Source organism: Poecilia formosa, unplaced genomic scaffold (genome assembly GCF_000485575.1).
Source record: "Poecilia formosa unplaced genomic scaffold, Poecilia_formosa-5.1.2 Scaffold521, whole genome shotgun sequence".
Lineage (NCBI taxonomy): Eukaryota > Metazoa > Chordata > Actinopteri > Cyprinodontiformes > Poeciliidae > Poecilia > Poecilia formosa.
In genome coordinates, this window is record NW_006800460.1 from 138,571 (window position 1) to 148,505 (window position 9,935).

General features: G+C 42.8%; 1 protein-coding gene across 1 annotated transcript in view; it reads right to left on the reverse strand.

The window, feature by feature from the left end:
* Positions 1 to 8,262: 8,262 nt before the first annotated feature.
* The window catches only part of snx29 (sorting nexin 29), a 42,523-nt gene continuing 40,850 nt past the window's right edge, over positions 8,263 to 9,935 (reverse strand). The window contains exon 15 of the mRNA XM_016664870.1: positions 8,263 to 8,420. Coding sequence (XP_016520356.1) covers positions 8,278 to 8,420 — 143 coding nt within the window. The 3' untranslated portion in view covers positions 8,263 to 8,277. The remainder of the gene's footprint in view (positions 8,421 to 9,935) is intronic.

A 9,935-nucleotide genomic window follows, 5' to 3' on the forward strand; every position in this document is an offset into this window, starting at 1 on the left:
CCTGGCTAGTCTGGAGGAGCTGAGAGGGGAGGAGCTGTGCCTCAAAGGCGGAGCTAGGTCCACCCAGGCGTTTAACATCTGAATGGTTGCCATGGTGATTAAAGGATTTCTCAAAGAAAGAAACAAAGCAACACTTCAAGTTTGATTCTGATGAGGTTAAAACATAAAAAAAAAGATTTAAAAGATTTTAAGGTTTTGATGATTTCACACGCCACCGGCCCTTTAAAATTACAGATGTAATCGTGCTGAAACACTCCCACATGTCGAGTTACTTAGAAACAAACCATGTTGTTCTATTATAAAACATGTTTGTCTTTGTTCCGCCTTTCAAATTCTTCTTCTTCTGTCACCTCCATTTGTCCTTCCTCTTCTCTCCGGCTCCGCCCATTCCCATCATCATCTTCCTCCTCATCATCATCGTCTCACCTTTTTTCACAAATTTTAATCAGAAATGAATGTGGCTCAGCTTGTCTGATGCAGAATCACTCAAGCTTTCAGTTTAGGAGTAATTAACCAAGTCAGCTCGGCCACAGCGCCACCTATTAGTGGAAGTGCTAGGAGGAATGAGGGCGGCATGTCTTCTTCGCACCGATACAAACGGCGTCCAGCGAACGTTAGTCCTGCAGTTAAAGGGCTGTTGGATCGCTGGTTCTGGATAAACCAACTCCAGGCCCTGAGGGAAGCAGGACGACGTCTCCAGATGTGGAACTCAGTCACAGCTGGACCCGGTCGGCTCCTCCTCCGTTCGGCTCAGGCTTAAAGGGAAAGCCTTTTCCAATTTTAATGAGAGGAAAACTCCGAGCGCTCGTTATTTGAGCTTCGTGAGAGATTTCTCCTGAGCAAAGGCGAGAATGAAACGGGAACAAATGTTCTGGCACCGAGAGCCAGAAGCTCGTTTAAGTCGACTGCACCACAGATTAAACATGAAGGGCTTCAATTAGACGATACTCTGTGCAACATGTTTACATTATATCGCCTGCAGGAAGAAAAAACATGCATAAATCATACAACACACACAGCTTTCACCGCTAAGCACCATCTGCCTGCTTGTTCTACTTTCAGCTCTTTGAGTTCCTGAAATAATCCAGAGCAGCTTCGCTAACCGCTAACGACCTTCAGCCTGGTTCCAAACTGCAGACCAACTTCGATCAGAAAAACCGCAGCGCCCGACATCACAGCGTTTAAATAAAACCAGATTCAACGTCGCGTCTAAAACCCAGAGAGAGTTTCCTGTTTACTGTTACAACCTCTCTTATGTAAGAGAGAAGATATTTTGGCTTTAATGAGAAATTTTATTTTAAAGGAGATACAACTGATGACATTCAGTCAAATACAGTAAATTAGTTTACGTTGAGTTCATAGATGATTATCTGACTAAATTCATACCAAGAATGGGTAAAATTACGATTGAAATTCAATCAGAGTGTGACATCTGTGTTACAAACTATCTTTGTCATGTTGTATCTGCAGAAACATATTCTGCAGATAAGAAAAAGATGGTCTTTATTTCTCTGGTAACCATGTCAACAAGAACTCAGTCAGGAGAAAGTAAATGGCTCTGAATGGACACTGCATGCGTTGTTTCTTCTTCTTTGGTGTATAAAACGTAGAGCTCTGTACGCAGCATTAAGATGAGACTATCAGCCAGTAATATTGATTCTTTTCATTTTGTTGTATTTCAGTTACAAAAATCCACTGAAAAAAAACAAGTAAAATCAGCTGGACTAAATGTTTCAGTGCTAGATGAATCTGCTGCAATGAAGATGAATATTAAGACTTTTAAGCTTCTTTAAAGTGGATATATTATGTCAAATTTACATTTTGCATGTTTGTTTACTGCTTCTAAAATAACCCAAAGCTTAAAAAAATCACCAACTCGTATTTTAGCAATCCACTCATGTTTTTTGGTGTCTGGAAAATAAGCAGTTTCAAAAACATCAAACTGCCCGTTACCTAGCAACCCCAGCTGAGCTCCGGTACTTTTGGTCAGCTGGTTTTACCACTGTACAATGGCTGCTGGAAAAGACCGTTTTGTTGATTCACCATCCAGAAACCTCTTGCTGCATTCTGGTTGGCTGTGCTGGAGGCTCCGCTAATGCTTTTCAAAGCTGTACGATTGCATAATTGTGCATTTGGTTGCAGGCACTTCCAGGTGTGAGAGTAAATGTTGAGTTGTGGGCGTAGCCAGCAGCAGCTTATTGGATTTAAAGTGACTGATCATAACCTGTTCAAGGAAGCATTATGGGTCATCTTCAAGCTTCTTTAACATTAGTGCAAACAGAAAAGTCCAAACTTGTCTGTTTTTACCATTTTGCATCTAAACCTGAAGAGGCAAATGGCTGCATTAATAATCATGATTGAATCTGACTCAAAGTGAACTCTGTCTCCTTTTAACCCAATTTTCATCTCCACATGTCCCCATCTGTAATTTTACATGCATCATGCATGGGATTGGTATTAAAGTTTCATTCTGTCTAATCGGAGGAACTGCACCTCTCTGCATAAACCGCAGCGCCGTCGCTATTCTGATCACGAGAACCTGAAGGTCTGATTTAATATTCATGGGAATCTAAATGCTTGTATGTGGCTTCATCATTAATTCCATAAAAAGCACAATTTGCATGCGACCAGGGTCAGAATGCCAAACGGATCGCATGGTTCCCTGCGACGCTCATGCTGTTTGGAGCGGCGACCCGCAGGGACTGAGATGTGCAGCGAATCCAGAACCGCTCCGGCTCAACAGAACCAAACTGAGAGGAGAACTTTTAGTCATGGAGAGAAACTCAACCGTTTTCTGGCCTCAGATCTCTCATTTCAGCGTTAAACATATTAAACACACCCTGTGTTTCTGCTGCACACAAATTCTGCAGAACGATAAATTTTCCCAAAAATCATTGCTGTAAACGATAATATTGTCATTTTAAGACAATTTTCTACTAATATAGCGACACTGAAAACATTTTAAACATCTGGAATAAAATAATAATTAAAATGGATTATGAAGTCTCGGTAAACAAAACTGCATTTGAAAAAATAATAATTCAGCTTTAGACCAGGAAAAGCAGCCAAAGTGGCAGAGAGAGCAAAGTAACTCTTTCATCCTGGGTCTGACATGTGCAGCGTTTCTCAAGATGGCGACTTTTCAATAATATTAGGAGGAAGCGTCTCTTTAGGACAGGGGTCCCCAACTCCAGTCCTCAAGGGCCCATCCTGCAACTTTTAGATTCACCTCTGCTCCAAAATGTCTGAATCCCTCACCAGCATTCATTCCTCTCTGCAACAGGCTGGAAACGAGCAGTTTATTTGATCCAGGTGTGTTTGAGCAGAGACGCATCTAAAAGTTACAGGATGGTAGGACTGGAGTTGGTGACCCCTGCTTTAGGAATTGTCCAATGCAATTCATTGATTAATTGATTATTTATGCAGAAACTCTGAAAGCATCAATGTTGAGGATACAGAGGAGCAGTCAGGATGTGATTCAATCTGAGTTTCATGAGTCTCCAGCTCCAGTTGGCGTCTGTCCCCAGGCAACTAGCAGTTAGCAGCTAGCAACTAGCGGTTAGCAGTTAGTGGCTAGTGGCTAGCGGTTAGTGGCTAGCAGCTAGCGGTTAGCGCCCAGCAGCTAGTGGTTGTTTAATAATCGCCTCGCCTTCGACCCAGAGGTTCACCTGGAGCTGCTGGTAAATTCCTGATCTGGCGTGTAAACGCCCAACCATCTCCATCTCCCGTCAGGTTTTGGTTGTCAGACGTGTGATTGCTCTCTGAAACGACTTAGGAGGAGCGGTGTGTGTAAGTGTGTGTAAGTGTGTGTAAGTGTGTGCAGGTGTCTGAGGTTTTTACAAGCAGCGGGAGAAGAAGAAAACCTAATTATTTCTGTGATCAAAGCAATCTTTAGGATAGAAAATAAAACGAATGACCCAGAAACGTCTCAGCTGGAAACCATCGCAGCTCAATCCGCGATTAGAGGAGGAATTAAAGCTCCGCCTCCTGGAGTCACACAACCAGGCCGAGTTTCTACAGAACCAGCGACCTGCAGCGCCTCACACAGCCTGGACCCGTCCCACTTTATAGAAACAAAAGGCTCAGAATGATCTGGATTCATGTGACTGTTTTCAGTTGCATCCACAGCATGATGCAGCCACCACCATGTTTCACAGAACGGCTCTGTTCATGCTGAGCTTTAACTACACCGGTGAGCTCCAAATGCTAATCGGGTTACATTTGACTAGAACTGAAACGGTTAGTCGATTATTGAAATAATCATCAGTTAATTTAGAAATCGATTAATTGTTATGTGGAGTGAAAAGACGACGGCAGCAGCTGGTGGTTATCTGCTGGCTCTGTGTTGTTTTATAAAACAAGAGAGCAGTAATTTACCTGCAACTTCTGCTGGTACACCTGATATATATAAATATAAATATAGATTAGTATTTGAGATCTTGTGATGACTTTTTTGTCAGACTAGTAAAATGTAAATAGAGAATTGACCTGAAGTAAGGAACAATCGCCTCATGGAGTTAAAAAAGGAGCCAGGTGAACACACACGGTTCCCCACTCAGAGTCTCAAACATCTGCGTTCTTCTGGTATTTAATTGAGCTGTTTTACTGAATCCTATGAACCCACAAGCTCCAGAACCTGCAGAACAGCGACCCGCCTCTGTAACCACCGTCTATTATCTCGTCTATCGCTATGACAACATGACTTTCCTCTGAGAGGCAGCCGGCGCAGCGTGAGCGTTATTTTAAAGCGGAGCAAAGCGTTCAATCACACCTTGTGAAGTCTGGGTTTAATTTTTCCTCGCGGAGCCCCAGAGTGCTCTGGCTTCTGAACAGAGTCCAACCAGAACGAACGCCTCTAATATGCATGAGGAGGAAAGTGGCTCTCGCTCTCTGAGCGCCGTGCGTCCCTCCTGAATAACAAACACGCTGAGATTCACAGGAAAACACTCCTCTGGAGCCTCTGTGTTATTATTTATATTATATTCCAAGGGTTAGACAGTTTATATCCGTCAGTCAGAGCGTCTCTCTGTTTGCACCAAAACTTCTTCATCCATAAACAAATCGTCTATACGGCTTAGATCTAGTTTTCCCATTTCCAGCAGTCACTGAACGAGACGCAGGGGACAGGATGGACAGATCAGCCGTCCAACACAGAGACAATAAGCCAGAAACAATTTAGAGACAAAAGTTCACCCAAAATTCACGTTTCTGAGCTGTAGGAGAAAGATGAACAGAAACAACGTGTGTATGAGGAAAAACACGCAAACTCCACGCAGAAAGACCCCAGACAGGGATCCGGATCGAGACCCGTTTGCCGCCATCAACAACGTTTGATATTTTTGGGGGGTAAAAAATACGCTTCATGAATAAAATATGCTTTCTTTGCAACCACTGAATACTACCAGAGAACATTTATGAATAAAAGACTAGCTGTAAAATAATAACAGGATTCCTCACTTCTTCAGCCAGTGACTGAAGGAAACTGCAGGATGGAGAACATCTTTCTCACCTCTGCAGCGAAGCACTCCTGCTAATTGGCTGCATTTTACAAAGTCAATGTAATGGCTTTTTGGTCACCAAGTTAAATAGTCTGTGCTGTTAAAGAGCATCAACACTGCCGACATCCTGCTTAATCACACAGAGCCACCAGTTAGGAGCCGACTCCCAGCTGGGAGCGTCTGGAGATGGAAATACGCTTCGACTCATTGTTCATCTGTTATCTGGAACTAAAGCCAGATTATTGAAAACAATCCCTCATGTCAGTCAGATTTAATGGCTGCTAATACATTTTTACCGCTACGTTTTCTCCTGTGTGGAGATGTGTAACGTGAACTCACTGCTGAGATTTCAGGTGTTTGAGATCTAAAAATAACTCGACCAAAATAGAAGTATTTAATCATTTCCCACCTTTCATGCAACTTCTTAAACAATTCGACTGACAAGGAAATAAATCTGCTACCTTGAGAAAAACAAAAAAAAACTAGAAAAGCAAGCAGTTATGAACATGTTCCAAGTCCAACCCAGCAAGAGGAAAATTTATGAAAAATACAAAGTTTGTCCGTAAATTCTCAGAATATTGGCAAAGACAGAGTTTCATGAGAGAAGAACTATGTGAAAATCCCACTTTTGAAAATGAAAGTCAGAATTCCCATTTTGGGAGTGAAAACAGAATTTAATAAACTCCTTAATAATCTATCCTGTGTCCAAAACGTCTCAAAATATTCAGAGATGAGCGTTTTAAATATAGAGCAGACAGGACTTTAATGATGCACCAACAAAGAGTTTGTGTAAGGCAAACATCTGAACTTTGATCAAACTCAGAGTTAGCCGTCACGCTCCATATGGATTCATACAAATAAGAACATCTCTGGACAGCAAGCAGTGCACAACATGTCACTGGAATTGTCCAAGGATTGATGGAGATCCATATATTTCACAAGGGTTGAATAAATGTCGTCTTACTGATCAGTCAGTATGTGGTGCGTTCCTAACAACCGTCGCCAGTTTCAGAACAATGTGACCCTTTTTCTTGTTCTTTCAAGAGATTTAAATGAGAAATGTTGAGAATGCAGCCCATCCATCTGCATGCGGCCTGGAATCATTCAGCCTTGACATTTACAAGTGCAAAACGCCGAAGTTCGCTCGCACATTTAGAAGCCGACATGAAGGCAGGATAACAAATGAGCACGTCGAGCGACTCTGTCCACCGCGGTTCGCTGCTCAGACCTACTTCAACTCCATCGACTCCAGCAGCTGGAGAGGGAATGAACAGGAAAGCCCATTTCTGAGAGCAGAAACAGAAGAACACGGCAGAAAGCTGAAAGATTTATTGTGTTGTGATAGAAAACAACTTTATGTAAAAAAAATAAATTCCAGTAAATCTGAGCAGGTTGTTGGTTTAAATTAGCTCCAAGTATTCATCCCCTAAACTGGCATGAACATGGTGGATCTGTTTGGGTGTCGGCACTAATTTCCAACTGAGCCGTTTGATTTCCGTTGCTTTATCTCGGCTTAAGGCAATAAAAGTCAGGATCTTTCAATGTCAGAGCCATCAGCTCATAAAGCGCAGCGGGGACGAAGGAGGCTGCCAGTCATCGGGCGTTCGCTGAAAGCTCCTACTGCACTGTCTGGTGGTGAAGGTGATGTGCGCTCAGTGCTTCTTAATGAGCGCTTGGCTCCGGTCTTCTAGGAAGAGAGCGAAGCGAGGAGCTGCTCTGGTTCTGTTCGCCCGAGGCAGGAAGCGCCAACATGGCAGAATGAACATTAAGAATTGATGTTTCCATCTGGAAGATCTGGAGATGAGAGAGGAGCTGATAACAATCTGCTCATTTAAATCCACGATTATACGCCGAGACATGATATGGAGACCGACGAGAGGAGGGAGCGGAAATTTAGAGACTTCCTGTTTCAGAGCCGATGGAGAACCTGAAGAACGGAAAAACGGGTCAAACGCAACTAAATGCGAGCAGACGGGTCAGAACCAGGCTCTGGTTCTGGTTAGGGCTGAAACCATAATCAGGTTAATGGTGATTAATCAATTATTGAAATCAACTTATTTAGTCATCGATTAATCTGGAGTATACAGACTCTATAAAAACTCATTTGTTAAAACACAATGATAGCAATAACTAACCCAGAACTGTTCAGAAATATTTTACAGTTAAATGATAGATAAATGTCCTATTAAGCACATTTTCCTATCAAACTGATGGGAAAATTGATTATTGGACTAATCAGTACAATCAATAATCACCTAGACTGTATTAATGTGAAATCAAGTCTGAACTTTTCACATTACTGACAGAAAAATCTTTTAGCTGGAGAAGCATCCTTTGGTAAAATATCAAACGTTCACTACAGCAGTGGTTCCCAAACTAAAAGTGACAGAGGACACAGATATGGGAAGTGTGGAAGCCTCTACTGTATCAAACTGACAGGAATAACAGAGAGTTGGCCATTCTAAGGTAAAAACCCAGCGCATACAGTGTTCATGTTTTGTTTTGTTTTTTCATCCAGACGGCTTCCCGCGCCCCCCCTGCAATGACACGGCGCCCCCCTTAGGGGGCGCGCCCCACAGTTTGGGAACCTCTGCACTAAAGGAATGTTTAATTTCAGGAAAGAAAATTATAATTTTCTTATTTAAAAATGGAAATTATTTATTTATTTATTTGTATCTTCTAATGTATCTCTATTGTTGTATAAAAAGGGAAGAAGTCCTTCAGTAAATAAAACTAAAGAATGTGCCAATTTTTATCCAATTAATTGTTAGAATAAAGATTATGACGCAGCTTTTATTGGGGTTGCGCTGATTGGTGATGTCAGCAGCGGCTGCGGCGCCGGCTGGGTGACCTGCCAGCGTACAGTACGGCTCTCTGCAGCTGATGTTTTATTCAGGCACCAAACACTGGAAAGTTTTCTGCCTCTGTATGAGAAAGCAGGGAATCCCAAACATTAACATTCAGCAGCAGCTGGAGAGGCGGCCAGAAACGAACCAGAGCAGAAAATGCGACACGATCAGACTGCAGCTCGCTGCATTTAACAAGGTTTCTGTCTTTTGGTTGGAATTTACAACAAATTTAAATTTGTTTTGATGTATTTTATTTGGATTTTATACAAACGTGGAACATGATGGCAAACTACAACCATAAAGTTTGGCCCAGAACATCTTCTGGACAGCGTGTGTTAAATCACACTCAGTAAGGCTTCATTTAAACCCAGACCGGATTATATTCAGAGGGTTGAACAAAACTGCAAGCCACACTTCTCAGATTTTCAGCTGGAGAAAATGTTTGAGAAACACGTTTCTCCATCCATCACATTAAGGTAACGGGGTTGGGCTTCACTGGGGTTGCTAGGTGACGGAGCGGAACTTCGCAGGGGTTGCTAGGTGACGGAGCGGAACTCTGCAGGGGTTGCTAGGTGACGGAGCGGAACTCTGCAGGGGTTGCTAGGTAACGGTGCAGCAACACTCAGAAGATTTTTTAAAGTACTAATTTTTCAGAAACCAAAGAACATGACCTTATTGTCAAAAAACGACTGGGTGTTTTTAAGCGTTTAGTTTGTGTGTAGCAGACGTTGAGACCCAAATGGAAGAACAAAGACATGGAAATGTGAATTTTCCTCTTTAACTCTTGGCTAAATGCAGCTCGTGTTTTCCAATACAGAAATCTAAATCATGTTTTATCCTTTTGTCTCAAATAAAACATGCAAAAGCCTTTTGAGGTTTTAGATCTACAAAGATTTATACATTTATATTCTGCAAAAACAGTCTGACTATTAATTAAAATATTTTATGCTCAGTTTGTGGTTGAGCAGGTAAAATATTCTCAACCTTTCAGTGATTTTATTTTCTAAAAGTGTTTTATTTTTTGAATAATCTCTGTTTCAGTAAGGTTGGACACCCTGCTGCTCCATGTGTTGCTGTCGCACAGTGACGGGGAGTCGGCACCAGACAGACATCTCTCTATTAAACCCTAAAACGGCGCTCTGCCTCCTCTTGGTCCTCCTCCATTATGGATGAGCAGGAGGACAGAGCGCCGCTCCTCTGGAGCCTAGGGGAGAAATGGGGAGGCGGGCCGCTGCAGCGCCGGCTTAAAGACAGAAGAGAGGAGGTGGGATGGGAACCAGGTGACAGGATGGAGCTCGTTAGCAGCGGCCGCCTCGCCCCACATCCTGATGAAGGAGCGGATTGGACGTTAGCTTCTGCTGATCTGAGTGGTGCCGGGCCGAACCGCAGCAGAGCGGAGCAAGATGTCTTTCCAAACTATTTAACGTCTACATCTCATTTCCTTGTAGGCCATTACAGTAAATCCACATTACAGAGCGCTGTCAGTGCCGCTCTGCCTCTCCTCACATCATGACCGGCTGGCGCGCACGCACGCGCACACACACACACACACACACACACACACACACACACACACACACACACACAC